Source organism: Arvicanthis niloticus, chromosome 6, assembly GCF_011762505.2.
Source record: "Arvicanthis niloticus isolate mArvNil1 chromosome 6, mArvNil1.pat.X, whole genome shotgun sequence".
Classification (NCBI taxonomy): domain Eukaryota; kingdom Metazoa; phylum Chordata; class Mammalia; order Rodentia; family Muridae; genus Arvicanthis; species Arvicanthis niloticus.
Window position 1 is genome coordinate 90,517,484 of NC_047663.1, and position 14,750 is coordinate 90,532,233.

General features: G+C 49.8%; 1 protein-coding gene across 4 annotated transcripts in view; it reads right to left on the minus strand.

Moving 5' to 3' along the window:
- Positions 1 to 61: 61 nt before the first annotated feature.
- The window catches only part of Ift140 (intraflagellar transport 140), an 87,242-nt gene continuing 72,553 nt past the window's right edge, over positions 62 to 14,750 (minus strand). For 3 of the 4 annotated variants that reach the window (XM_076937159.1, XM_076937160.1, XM_034507484.2), the window contains exons 20-31: positions 12,015 to 12,192; positions 10,931 to 11,121; positions 10,374 to 10,469; positions 10,039 to 10,171; positions 9,462 to 9,605; positions 8,449 to 8,577; positions 8,147 to 8,329; positions 6,890 to 7,096; positions 6,438 to 6,650; positions 6,189 to 6,355; positions 4,111 to 4,252; positions 486 to 843 (exon numbers count right to left, since the gene is read on the minus strand). In XM_076937159.1, the coding sequence (XP_076793274.1) occupies positions 637 to 843; positions 4,111 to 4,252; positions 6,189 to 6,355; positions 6,438 to 6,650; positions 6,890 to 7,096; positions 8,147 to 8,329; positions 8,449 to 8,577; positions 9,462 to 9,605; positions 10,039 to 10,171; positions 10,374 to 10,469; positions 10,931 to 11,121; positions 12,015 to 12,192 (1,990 nt within the window). In that variant the 3' untranslated portion in view covers positions 486 to 636. Of the gene's footprint in view, positions 844 to 4,110; positions 4,253 to 6,188; positions 6,356 to 6,437; positions 6,651 to 6,889; positions 7,097 to 8,146; positions 8,330 to 8,448; positions 8,578 to 9,461; positions 9,606 to 10,038; positions 10,172 to 10,373; positions 10,470 to 10,930; positions 11,122 to 12,014; positions 12,193 to 14,750 lie in introns of all 4 variants that reach the window. The other variant, XM_034507486.1, reaches the window with a different exon arrangement.

The window sequence follows — 14,750 nt, forward strand, 5'->3', positions numbered from 1 at the left end:
CAAGGACTTTAGCTCCTACACAGGTCCTCATGAGAGAAGTCAGCCATTTGAAAGAACCAACTCTGAGAAAATGGACTTTATTTGGAGTCATGGGAATGTGAACAGCCATGGATAGTGCCTGGCATCCCAGTCCCTACTTGATGACAAAAGGCACAGTCCTTAGGGCTCAGGCCTGCCCCAGGTGGTCCTTGCTGTGGTCGTAGGGGCACTGGGATCTGCTGGGGACGAAGTAGCCAACTCCAGGCGCAGTTAACAGGAACAAGAGTCTCCAGCTACCGAATGTAGCTCATGTCACAAAGTTCTAGAAATTTCTGAGTCTGTTGTTGGGAAACCATGGGAAAAATGAGACTACCTCCTCTAACAGGAAGTAAACCAAACCCCACAGGAGCTGGCAAGCACCCAGAGGGAGGAGTGCAGAAGGAACGACTTAAAGACACCTGCCATCTTCCTTGTAAGAACAACTGGGGCAAATCCAGAACTGCGTACTCCCGGGCTGCAGTGGCTGGACTCCACAGCTCACTGCTCTGCTTACAATGCAGAGTTTAAAAACAGTAACAACAAACAAACAGAGCTGCCCCTCCAATGACTAACAGCAAGCTGCAGGGTGCTGGCCGGTCTGGGCACCTGGCCGTCCCATCAGGGGTCATTGTCCACCTCTTCTATCACCTCCTCATACACCTCCTTATGGTCCTCTATGCTATTATGGCGGACTCGCTCAGGCATGATGCGAGATGGAGGGAGGCCCAGGCCCTGGTGCACAGTGTCCACAGTGCGCTGGTCCACATAGTATGATATGTTGGCCGAAGGAAGTCTTTTCCTCATCTCCTCAAGATACTTATATGCCTAGATTAGAAGGAACAGTGGTTACTTGAAGCCCAGTAGATTTGACTACCAGTTACTTCTATAGTTCACATGAAAACAGGGGCACTGTGCCATTCCTTTATGGTAATAAGGTTTCCTAAACATCAGGGCCCTGCTCACTCTCAGGGCCAAGGAAACCATTCTTTGCTCCAGGTAAGAGAAAAGCCTTCATTTGGAGAGGCACTTGGGGTCACTGGTCTGGGGGTCTTGAGTATCTGTAAAGGACTCCTGTGTGGGAGGCCGTCACATGTTTCAGGTTCTGAGTGGCAACCCTAAACTGAACATGAACAGCAGTCCTTGAGGGAGGGCCCTTACAGCCAGGACACAAAAACCTGCTTTCTTTCTGGAGTCTGCTTACCATGGATGCTCCTGGACACTTGGCAAAGGAGGGGTGGATCTCTTACCCATTCTGGGGCATGTGCTTGGCTAAACTGCGGTCAGGCTGCTAATACTCTCCTTCCTCCCCTCCCTCCTTCCCTTCCTTCCTTCATCTCTCATATGTTACATCCTGACTGCAGTTTCCCTTCCTTCCTCTTCCCCAGTCTCTCCATCCTTCCACTCTCCCCCAGACCCACCCCCTCTGCCTTCCCTCAGAAAAGAGCAGGCCTCCCAGGGACATCAATCAAATATGGCATCACAAGCTACAATAAGGCTAGGCACATACCACCAACACACCACAGCTGGATGAGGCAACCCATCAGGAGAAACAGAGTCCCAGCAAAAGAGTCAGGGAGAGCACCTGCTCCCACTCTTAGAAGTCCCATAAGAACACCAAGCTACTCAGCCATAACATCTATGCAGAGTCTGACCTAGGTCCTCAGCTTCTTGTTTCTTTTGGTCAAGTATCTGGTTTAACCTGGTTCACTTGGCCTATAATTGTCTCCTGTTTGAGCAGTCCCAGATCTTAGGCCTACAAACTGGAACCATCAGTGGGTTTCTTTGGGATTTCTTTGGCTTTGCAGAGGATTTGCTTGGGGGGGAGGGGGCTGGGCTGGTCAGACCCAGCTTAATGTGGAGAAACATACTTATACCTCCCTATGCTGCATATACATGTTCATCTGTAAAGCGCATTGCACGCAACGGCGAAGGAAAGAGGACTATGGTGTTTCTAGGGCAAGTAATGAGTATATATTATTTCTAGCTGCTTCTATTTTTTTTTTTTTTTTAAGGGTGTTTAACTGTGTCTCTGGCTGCCCTGGAACTAGAACACTAGGCTGGCCTTGAACTTGTAATCTCCCTGCCTCAGCCTCCTGAGTGCTAGAACTATAGACCTATGCCACCACAACTGCCTAGATCTTAGTATAACAAAACTCTTAGAATGATGTTATTGGATAAATATAGTAGGAAGATGGCTCTCTGTAAGGATCATAAAAAACAAGGCTGTTCTGATATCAAACCAAAAGCCCCAAGGCAGGGAGCCAGACGAATGAGACAAAGGGTGGGAAATACTGTTGCCTATCTGCTGGTGGGCACATGGTCAAAGGACAAGCTTAGGACTGAGCCAAGGACAGCAGAAGCTCAAGAGAAGGCTGGAAGTCAGCAGCAGCAGCATTACAGGAAGAAGGAGCACTGTGAGGAAAGGTAAAAAGCAGACTGGGGGTTGGAAGGCACTGGGTCTTGACACAGCAGGGCCAGTCTGGAAGACGCCAAGTCAGACTCAGGGATCAAATGACCAAGTTTGAAGTGAGAAGTTTGGGTGGGCTCAACATCAGAGTAGTACTTAAGAGAAGGAAAGGCTAAACAGAGCTGTAAAAGGAAGCAGATTTTGGCAAGCAGATGGAATTCTGGAAAGAAAGAGAAAAAGAAGGAGATAGAAAGAGGGGGCAGAATCGAAATAGATCACATCTAATACAGGAAACGTATTTAGAAAATGAAAAATCAACTCAAACAAAAAACAAGTAGATGATAGAAATGTCTGGAACACCTTACGAAGACAAGTGGGTGACAAGTCTGAGATGCTCAGCATCGGCCACCATGAACGTGTCACAGCCACACTGAGACGACTCGTCTACAACATAGGCCGCTTATGAACATGTCACAGCCACAGAGAGACATGAGGAGTCCAGAACATGAGCCACTATGAACGTGTCACACTCACAGTGAGAGATGACTGGTTTGGTCCATCGGACAGCCACGGGGATGGGTAATGAAAGATGGTCACACAGATGCTGGCAAATAGCTAGTCGCTTCTACATAGTTATTATTAATTTATTAGTGAAATGAAAGCTGGCTGGGAATGTAGCTCAGTGAGTAGAGTAGGGTGCCCAGCATGAATGAAGCACCGGAGCCAGTCTCCAGTGATGCACACACAGCATGGTGACCACACCTATAATTTCAGCACTAGGTGAGTAGAGGAAGGCGGAGGACTGGTTACATAGTTCCAGGCCAGCATGCACTACAGGAGACCCTACTTAACAGCATCATCAAGCCTGGTTAGAAACCATGGGGCTGGTAGACACTCTCAAGGATGTGCTGGTTCGTTTTTTGTCATCTTGGAAGAGACCCTCAATTGAAGAAATGCCCCTATAACATTAACATTAATTTGTAGGCAAGTCTGTGGGACATTTTCTTTTTTATTTTTAAGATGTATATGTATTTTGTTTGCTTTTATGTATGTATGTATAGTATGTATGTGCCCCATACCTGGGGAAGGCAGATGAAGACGTCAGATTCCCTGGAACTGGGGCTACGTATGGATGATGATGAGCCACTGTGTAGGTCGTGGGAACTGAATGGAGCCCACTGCCAAAGCAACTGTTCTCTCTCTCTCTCTCTCTCTCTCTCTCTCTCTCTCTCTCTCTCTCTCTGTCCCTCCCTCCCTCCCCCCTCTGTCTGTCTGTCTGTCTGTCTGTCTGTCTGTCTGTCTCTCCCTCCCTCCAGCCCTGAATTTTCTTGATTAATAATGATTGAGATAGGAGGGCCCAGCCTGCTAGATGGTAGTGTCTCCCCTGGGAAGGTGGTCCTGGGTGGTCTAAGAAAGCAGGCTATAGGGAACAGCCAATAAGCAGTGTTCCATCATGGTATCTGTTTGCCCAGGTTCCTGCCCTCACTTCCCCTCAGCGATGGACTGTAACCTAGGAATTGTAAGGTGAAATAAACCCTTTCTGTCCTAAGATGATTTTGGTCATGGTGTTTATCAAAGCAATAGAAAGCAAACTAGAACAGTTAGCTTGTCGCCTCAAAGAAACTAGTCATTCTTTCAACAACCCAGTCTGTGCTCCGGAGCACCAGAAAGTGGGTAAGCCTTACCATCTGGTATTCCTCCATCTGTACATGGTGTTCCACCAGGAAGCCATAGACGTCCCCAACACGGATGGTGCTGTCCAGGTCTGGCTCTTCTAGGAGCAGCTCGCACTGCCTGATGGACTCTTTGGGGTCCTCTGTGTATGTCCTAACAAGATGACAGACAAGGCCTGAGCCTGAAGCACAACACTTACTGCATTCCAGAAGCTGGTGTGGGTACCTGTTCTGCAGGAGCAGCTTTACGGAATGGCCAGATGGCATTTGTGTGTGTGTGTGTGTGTGTGTGTGTGTGTGATTCCTTAATTTGTTCAATTATAAATCCATTCACTTAACATACACTCAGCATCTTCATCTTCAGTGCTGGGTCCTGTGTTTTGAAACCAAGATCTGTTTAGAAAGGGCAAATGGGAAGGAGGCACATGGAGAAAGGTATGCCATCTTGATCTTGAACATGGCAGTGAGGAAGAACCTTCCTGTCAGGTGCACATGTGCGGGGACATGGAGGTCTGCGGACAACGGCGTAGAATGGTGACTGGCAGGTGACGGGCCTAGCGCAGGGTGGGTGACTTGGAGCTGTAAGGTGCTTGGCGCCTTCTAGAGAGTCTACAATGTGGACTCAGCTGTTCCTAGCAGGCACCTGGCCCTCTCTCCAGCCCCTGACTCTTCTGGGGCTGCTCGCAGTGTCTCTCACACCCTTTCTCCTGTGTTCACGTGTATGGACCATCCTTGTGGCTGATGACCACTTACTGCTACGTTCCTCCCCAGCCTCCTGCATCTCAGGATGGGCTCACCATTGATGCAGTCTTGACTCCACCCAGTCCCATGGATGGTGCCTTTCTAAAAAGCCCACTGTGTGCATGTTTAAAATGCTTTTGAAAGCTGGGCGGTGGTGGCGCACACCTTTAATCCTAGCACTTGGGAGGCAGAGGCAGGTGGATTTCTGAGTTCGAGGGCAGCCTGGTCTACAGAGTGAGTTCCAGGACAGCCAGGGCTACACAGAGAAACCCTGTCTCGGGGGAAAAAAAAAATGCTTTTGAAACTTCTGACGGATTTCTCAGATAAGAAAAATACTTCTCTGGGCTGAAGCTGAGCTCAGAGATGTTTGCTCATGTCGTATTGACCACACAGGGCTCTCCGGATAGCTGGACTATCTGACAAGGACCATACAGGGCTCTCCGGATAGCTGAACTATCTGACAAGGACCACACAGGGCTCTCCGGATAGCTGGACTATCTGACAAGAACCAAGAATATCAGGATAAATGTATATTCTTGGCCACTAAGTGAAAAAGGAAATAAGGCGCCACTCCTCCACACGGGACAAGAGAAGAGAGTGCTGTGACCCAGAGTCCCTACTACAGTCTCCTGCACAGCCAGTGGCCTCTCACTTGGGGAACCCCTGCTTGGCCCCTGTGGTGCTTTGAATGAGAATGCCCCCCATAGGCTCATATGTGACTGCTTTGTCTCCTTGGCAGAACTATTTAGGGAAGGATGAGGAGGTGTGGCCTGGTTGGAAGATGTGTGTAGCTGTCAGTGAGCCCTGAGGTTTTGAAAGCCCATGCCAAGCCCAGCCTCTCTGCCTACAACTTGTGGATAAGATGCAAACTCTCAGCCACTGCTCCAGCACCATGCCTGTCTGCCATGTTCTGGGCCTTGATGATCACGGACTTACTGAAACTTTAAGCAAACTCACAGTTAAATTCTTTTATAAGTTGCCTTGGTCATGTTGTCTCTTCACAGCAATAGAGAAATAACTAAGGCATCCCTGACCAGGTCTAAGACTCCCCTTAGATATCTACTGATTCAAACTCAATCCTCCTGGCTCAATCTTCTTTTTACTTTTTGTGGACTAATCCTCCCAAGTTAGTGTTGAGATAAAACAGGCTACGGTGAATCTTATCTAGCTGTAGAATTACCTGAGGGATATCTGTGGCAAATACAAGCCTTGCCTGGGCTCTTAAAGTCAGCCTGAACTCCTCTGAAGGGGAGTGGAGAATCTTGGGGTATAAATGGAGGGCCTGGAGGACATGAGAAGGGTCCCTCAGACTAGCTTTCCATTGCCCTGCTTTCCTTTAGGGAACATACCTCCGGGCCTGGATGAACCTCTTCACTAGTGTCATCTTGCTCTGTAGCTGGGCTAGCTTAGTCTCCTGGTCCAGGGGGCTCTTGGCCTTGGCTTTGGACAGGCACTTATAGGCCTCAGTCAGTGCTCCATGGGCCTTGTCATAGTTCTGGTATTCATCAATCTCCACCTGGACCAAAGAGAGCCATGAGGACCTACAGGGTTCTGCTGGGGCCCTGAAATCCCACTAGAACCCTGAAGCAGGTTTATACCTGGGCACAGGCATCATAGAAGCCAGCCAAGAGGTCCAAGGCCCGCCCTTTGGTGTAGAAGCTAATGATATTCTTCATGATCTCTGGCTCCTTCCGCCAGTCCAAGGACTGTAGGTAATTGGCAGCCATGATGTAGATTTCCTTCTGTCTTGAGACACCCGCAAAGAACACAATTTTCTCTGTGTCTCCAGATTTGAGCAGTGCTCTCATGGCCTAGGCAGAGAAAGGGCCAGGGCTCAGAAGGTTAGGTTTTGAAATCTCCATGACAATGCAGTTCCAGTTTGCTAATAAGACCCAATGCTATCAGTCTAACAGCCTTCTCCCAGTCCTTCAACATCCTAGCTAGGAAGGCTGCTCCCTGCCCAAGATACCCAGAAGAAGCAGCAGCAGAGTATATGCCCAAATATCCAACATATGGCCCAGTTGAGATATACTGGCCCAGACAGACTCACCTTCAGCTTGTTCCCAGCCTGTGTATATTTCTTGGTGGCCAGGTGATAGTTGCCTTGGCGCATACAGCAGTTTGCAATCTGCTCTAGCAGCTCACGCCGTGACTCCTCAGATAGGTCCTTCGAGTCCTTAGACACAGTCATCTTCTCTGCCATCTCCTCAGTGATGGTCATGTTCTGCTCAAGGCACAGCTGCAGAGCCTCGTGGTACTGTGCAAGTGCCAGAAAAACAAAGGCAAGCTATGACTGAGCTGCTGAGAGGATTTCCCTTCACATCTGCCACCCCTTCAGAGGAAGCTGGGCCCTGACTCCACACTGCCTACTGCCCATGGCTGAGTCAGACACAAAAAGGACCAAGCTAACAGACAGACAGACTCACATGTTACTTTTCCTCATGCTATTAACAATCCAGATCTCAGAAGAATAATGTATTTGCTGTGGGGGAAAAACCCTAACAATGCATGTATATGTTTTCATTAAAAATATGTATCTCAGGCTGGAGAGATGGCTCAGAGGTTAAGAGCACTGGCTGGTCTTCCAGGGGTCCTGAGTTCAATTCCCAGCAACCACATGGTGGCTCACAACCATCTGTAATGAGATCTGGTACCCTCTTCTGGCCTGCAGACATACATGCAGACAGAATGCTGTATACATAATAAATAAACCAATCTTTAAAAAAATATATATCTCAGAGTCAGGTACATGCCTGTAGTCCTAGTACTTGAGAGGGTGAGACCAGAATGTGAGTTAGAGCCAGCTTGAGCTACATAGTGAGTTCAAGGCCATGTCTCTAAGTTTTAGAGATAGACACTAACTCAAAACCAAACCAGTAACAACAACCCTGCCTCCTATGTTGGGCATGGTGATGTATGCATGTGGTTCTAGCTACTTTAAAGGCTCAGGCATGAGGATGACTTGAGGATTCTGAGGCTAGCTTGAGAGACCCTATCTTGAAAACTACACAAGCCCCCAAACACGGGACATTTCTGCTGTGTGCAGTTCATCGATTACACACTCACTTGCGCAAACTTGCATACATGCATGCAAACATGCATAGAACTTACTGCCTAGTTAGAACTGAAGATGGAGGGGGGTTGGTAAGGCTGCCCTCCTGGCATCAGTGTTGATGTACTATGCTGGGTGAACTGGTAGGATCCCTTTGACTTCCGCCCAAGTTGTAGCCATAATTTTTTTGAGACTTTATAACCAAACAGAGGTAGCAGAACTATTTCCCACCCAAAGCTCCTACCATCCCTGTACCTTCTTGGCAGCCAGTAGAAGCTCCACAGCCTTTTCAAACTGTTTGTGCTCAATGCAGAAGTCCGAGCAGCGGGCCAGGAGAGCAGGATCTGACTTTTCATCCAGGTCCTCTGCTATGAGCTGTAGTGCTGCAAACTGCTGGGTGGTGAAGGCCAGCTCCAGGGCCTTGGAAAAGTGTCCAGCCTATGGGCAGTGATAGAAACTTAGCTGCTGCTTGAGTTCATCCAGCCAGGCTTCCTGGAGCTTCACAAAGGGAGGTGTCTCTAGTCTCTGCAGGTTCCCAGTCGAGGCCAAGCACTCACCTTGTGGTACAGCATGACAGCCCTGTCCATCTGCTCGCCCTTCTCCTCATAATACCGGGCTGCTTCGATCATGTCCTCTGGGGAGCTCAACAGGGCCAAGTTCATGAGCTGGTCATCTAAGCCATTCTCCTGCATGGAGGAAGGTGTGGTTCTGTGGCAGTTCTGGCTGCCATACCCAAACCCATTTAGATTAGAATGTGGCTGTGTGGGGTGTGTTGGTATCACCAACAGGTCTCTGCAGGTTAGTCTATTCACCAGGGCGTTTAGACACTTTTTTGTTCTATTTTACAGAGCATTACAACAGATACCTAAGGAAATTCTAACTCCAGAAACAAGACCTAAAGCAGGTACTCATAAAAATGTCCAACAGCTTTCGATGAGTCTCTGTCTGCAAGGCTATGACCTATGTGCACCTTACTACTGGCCTAGGAGCCCTGGGTATGAATGACAACATTGGAGGAAGCAGGGAAAGGAAGGGGCAGCAAGAGCCAGAAGTGAGCACGGAAGCCAGCAGTAGGTGTAATACAGGGCTCTCAACCTCTGTTTGAAGCATTATTAATGACACTGAAGTTAGCAACAGTGTGGGGAGAGGAGGAACCCTGTGTGAATTGTGTGTTGTTGACACTGGGCACAGTCATGACAAAGAACCCAATGCCTCAGACCCACAGAAATGGCAAAGCCTTTCCCTGGTCTGTGTAAAGTTGATAGTGTGCACAGAAAGTGTTGATTGCAGTTTTCTCCCCCAGGTAGGTGTTCACAGCCTGTGGCTGTTCCCCTGCACGGAGCTCTAACCCCCCCCACCCCCCCACTACAGTAAACACACAGAATTTCTGGGTTGCCAGTGGACGCTCTCAGATAGAATGAGCACAGCTCACTCAGTCCCGGCTTTCCTGTGTATATGTGTCTGCCATTTCCTCACCTTGTTGTTGCCCCAGTCAAGTTCCAGGACCAGTCAGTGCAGGATACGGCACAACAGAGCATCATCTGCTTGGTGCCCAGGTAGAACCACATACCTTGCACAGGCGGATGGCGTTGTTGAAAGCCTGTGCTCGCGTGTAGAAGTGCACGGCCTGTTTTACCTCATCCTGGCTCTCGTACTGCCGGGCAAGGTGGTAGGATGCAGCCCAGTCTCCAGTCTCATTGGCTATTTCAGCAGCCTAGAAAGACCCAGAGCACCCAGGTCTTATCTCTGTCCAGCAGCCTCACTCCACACAAACAGGCCCACTCCCACAGGATGCACTGTGATAAGATATTTTCAAAAATATCTTATTGTTGTGTATGTGTTTGAAAATATGAATGCTGTGCCTGTGGAAGTCAGAAGAGGGCACCGCATCTATCTCCCAGAGCCAGAGTTAACAGGTGGGTGTGAGCTGTCCCACACAGGTGCTGGGAACTCAACTCTGTCCTCTGCAAAGGCAGAAGGTACTCTTACACTGCCTCTCCACCACTCCACCCCAACTTTTCTTTATTTTCAAATTAAAATTTTACATGCATGTACGCACGCACGCACACATGCACGCACGCAGAGGGACTCCAACTGAGGGTCTCATGCACACCAGGCAAGTGCTCTATCTCCCCGTCTGCTCTCACCTTCTGAATGTTGCCCTGGAAGCAATGAATACGGACCAGTGAGAAGTAGTCCTGTGCCAGCTCGTAGTAGCGCAATGCAGTGTCCATCTCTGCCTGGCTCTCAAGGTACTGGGCCCACCATCTCCACAGGGTCCTGTATAATAACCCTTGGAGCTTAGGGTCTCACTCCCACTGGAACTGACACCCTGCACCACTGTAGCATGAAACTAGAAGGGACAGATCTGGAGTTTCTTGGATCAGGTGGACGTTCCCCATTCTGACACAGAAGAACACCCCACAAGGCCTAATGGCAAGCCTGCACAATTGGGAGGTGCCATCCCAGTGGGGACACTTACTTGTCTTTCATCCTATTGATGTAGAGCTCCAGGGACTGCAGGTCTTCTGAGAGCATCCTGGGTACCTCAAAACGGTGGGTGTCTGACTTCTCATAACTGGGGAAGGAGAAATTGTTCCATTTTACCTCATGATCGGGGCTCCGTCATAGAGTACAGGCAGCAGCTGAGAGCACTACACCTGGCCTGCAGTCCTGCGGTCTGTGCACTGTTGTATGTTCTGTGCTCTGTGGACCAGAGTGTTAGCCAGACCTCAGAGCCCATCAGTAAAACTCTAGATCATGAACAGGACTAAGCACAGCTCACCCCAATCTGGAGTGGGTTTCCTGTGGCTGTATCCCTGGGGTACACGTTTCTCCAGGGGTTCCCCAGCCTGGTATGTACCACATTGACTGACACACAGGATCCAACATCCCCTCCCACCACCAAAGAACCAGGCTCCTGGATAGTTCCTATGGAGGATCACATGGGCCGTCCTGAGGCAGATCTCCCTTTTAGGACTAGGGGCAGATGAGGGGGCAGTCACAGCCAGGACCCATCCCTGCCCATGTCCCACTCACTAACTGAGGGCCAGGCCACAGTCAGCGCTGGCCTCCAGGTGCTTGGCATAGTTGTAGTAGGTGGTGCGCAGGTGGACACGGTCATGGAGCTCTGCCACCTCCACAGCTTTCTGCCACTGGTCCGAGGCCTGGTAGAACTTGTTCAGGAGGTCGTAGCGCTTGCACTTCTTATACAGCTGCTCGGCCTCCTCCTGGGGGGAGGGCGGGGGGGGGGGGGAGGAAGACAGATCATGCATCGGTCGCAGTGCTGATGGTTTAGAAAGATCATTCTAGGAAAAAGGGTGATGGTCACAGGGAGCTGTCAGAGTGTAACTCTGCTGTGAAGTTCATGTCACAGAACAAGACAATAGCTGTCCCAACGAGTTCATGACAGAGAAGCTCAGCACGCCTTGAGAACGCACACTTGAGATGCACATGGACACCAAGCACAGGGCTGCATGGCAAGAAAGGCAACGTGTACCCAAGTGACACTCCTGTCACCTGTTACGGTGAGACCTGTACCCTGCCAAGGGAATGTCTTACCTTGCTACAGTCCAGCTGGCCTCTGGTGGGGTCCTACAGAACTCCTGTATCTACAAATAAGGATGTCCTCTGGGGGTGCTCCTGCTGTGCAGCACAAGTGGGGGTGGAATACCTCTCCCCCACAACCCCCTGCTCAAGGTCTGTCCTAAGTCAAGGCTGTGGCTCTGACTGTGGGGAGCGTGTCAGTATCTTTCCTCTGGGAAAGCAAGTATGTGGTGAGCTGCGACTGAAGGAGGGAGGAGGGAGCCCAGCTGAGGCCAGAGGCTTTAGGAAACCAAGCTGATGGTTTAGGTTATTCTGAGGGACTTCTGTTTGTAGCTAGACACCTGACAGGAATAACCTGTCTCCCTTCTGCAGGCCCCAGGAGACCAGAAGCCAGAAGCCTGTTCACGTGCCAGTCCCTCACCCCCATCTCCCTGGCCCTGTGTTTCTAGACTCTAGCTGAGGAGAGTTGATGCTTAGCAATCACCGCCCCTTTGATGCAGGCCCAGTTTGGCAATGTGGCAGACCTTCCACTCTGTCCTCTGGGGATGTCTGTCTATCGGAAACTGGGAGTACTCACCAGCATGCCCAGCTGTATGGCCAGCATGGCCACTCTGGCTTCCAGTTCTGGCTCCCGCTCAGCTTCCCGTAGTGCTCGGGCCCCACGGGCATGGCCCATGTTCCCCAGGCACACCTTGGCAACATCCAGCCTCTGAGTCTTCACACACATGCGTGCCATGTTCTCCCAGACAGTTTCACTGTAGACAGAGGATAGGAAGTTCTGTCAGCTTCCAACCCAGAGCTTAGGTCCACTAGCCCCTTCTCTGAAGCTGACAGTGCACATAACCATCAAGCAGGGGCCCTACATGGTACTATATATAGCCTACATAGTAAGACTGAAGACTAGGCACCACGTGCCTATTGCTCAAAAATAAGGACGGAAAGGGAGGTATCCTGAGTCTTCCCCAGCATGTCATACATAGTATCCTTGGTCTTGAAGGCCTCTGGGGAGGACAAAGGGAACAGACAGTCTTCTGTGAAGACAGGAGCATTCATACCCCCGTGTTGCTTTGTCTGCTCAGTGACAATGGCTTTCCTAATTGTGAGCACACACTGAGTCATGTCAAAGACAGAACCTCTTGCTCACAACTGAGCAAGGGACTCTATGGAACTTCCCTAAACTATTTCCAGTGTTGGGAACCCTACAGGAAGAAGGGACCATGACAGCATTCCATCACTTCTAGACAGTCACAAGTTGGTGTTTTGGAATGTAGTGGGGGGAGCCCACAACCCCAATTTAATCTAGGGGTCTGAAGCAGGGCTAGCTCCCGATGTATGGCTGGATAGTGGACCCTTCCTTGTCTCTCATTTTGAGGTATTCCACTGTGAGCCTGGATCTTCTTGGAGAGCCCCTGCCTCAGACATAGGAGCCTTTTGTGAACACATAGCTCAGGACAAATACTGAAGAGAGAGGTGGAAAAGGGAGCCACTTTAACTAACAGGAATAGGTTCTTCCTATTGTAAGATCACAGAGTGCTACAGCACAGGCATGCACACACACACACTGAGGGAGACGGAGACAGGGACACACAGAGTGCAAATCACGAAGAACAGCTAGCCATGAGGCCTTAGGGGATGTGAAGACAGGAGCATCCGTGTAGATGTGTAGATGTATTTACCTCAGCCCCTCCCATCACATTCCAGTGGCTCCCCTCCAGATAAAGCCTGGCTAGAGCAGCAGCCTCCTTCCAGGAAGTGGGGCAGGGCAGGTCTGTCCTTTCCCCGGCCACACAGATGTGACAGAAGTAAGGAGTTTGGAGGGTAGCTGCCCACACAAGGCTAGCTGCTGTTTTGATGAGTGGGGCTATAGCACAATTTTGTGAACATTTTCCTAATGACCTGCCCACAAAGAAAGATGGGGAAGAGAACTCTCCATCTGTTGGGCCAAGTTGTACTGTGGGCAGCTAGATGACCCATGGATGACCCACATCTTAGATTCCCTGATTTGAACAGAAGTGGAGGAAAAGTACCAACTATGTTAGCTCAGACAATGGCTAGGGTGGGGGTGGCCACCACAATGTGTATGGGTGTCTGTGGTTGGAATTTTACATATCCAGGTGTCCTTTCCTTCAAGCTAGCATATTCTGTCCACAGGTTATTTTGACCTGTCTGGGTCCTGTGGGAACTCCGACTGACTCCATAAGTATGTGTATCAAATAACAGGATGACAAGCATGTACACATTTTAGCAGTGATGCACCTGGTGGCTACTGCTCGTAGGGAGTAAGGTCTGATCAGAGTTATATGACAGCAACACGGGGTCAAGGTGCCAAGCTAGGGGAGAGGGAAGCATGTACCCCTAAATCCCAGCCCAAAGCTAGCCAGCTGTGGAGGGCTTCAGCCCTCCTCCACTGTAGGCTTCTCAGCCTCTCCCAGGGCTTCTCACACTCTGCTCTGCAATTTCAAGGACGCGCAAGAGCTGTCCTGGAGGCGGTGACACGTGAGCTGAGCTGACGACCTCTAAGAGGTGCCAGTCACTGGGCAGCATCTTTCTGATTTATTGTTGCAGCAGGTGGACCCTCTGTCCTCCTGCTTTTGGCTTTGGAATTCAAATGACTCATGGTAGCTGCGAGGCAGCATGTGTGGCTAAAAATCTGTTCCATGCCACATGGCCCCAGTGGGGGCAGCATCCAGCAGCAACTATGACCAGACCATACTGCACATCAGTGTAGAGGCTGGTCATCTAGGGCCTCAGGCAATAAACCTCAGTCTTTAAATGCCAACTCCCTACCCTTTTGTTTGGTCTCTCACAAGGAGTTCCAGGCCTCACGTTTGATGCAGTGGGATAGCCACCAAACCTTGTGGAACAGGGTTCTTTAAGTCTCTGCTGTCCCTAGAAATGTCATCCACTGCTAAGTTTGGAATCTCAAGGGAAATTCTTGGTTCTCCTGGCACAACTCCAGTGAGCGATACAGAACTTTGAGAACAGACAAGGGTCTGCCAGTGCGTTCCCAAGCCAGCTGGGCTGGCTGAATCTGAGACGTGGGCTGCCATGGCTACAGCAAGATGGAAGCTATATATGAGACTCTTTAATAAAATCATCTTGAGCTGGATGATGGTGGCACACTGTTAGTCCCAGCTCTCAGGAGGCAGAAGCAGGCGGATCTCTGTGTGTTGGAGTCCAGTCTGATCTACAGAGTAAGTTCCAGGACAGCCAGGGCTACACAGAGAAACCATCTTAGAAAAACAAAAACAAACAAACAAAAACACAAAAAGAAAAAAAAATCCTGTTTTTAACTAGTTTGTGTGCTCACACT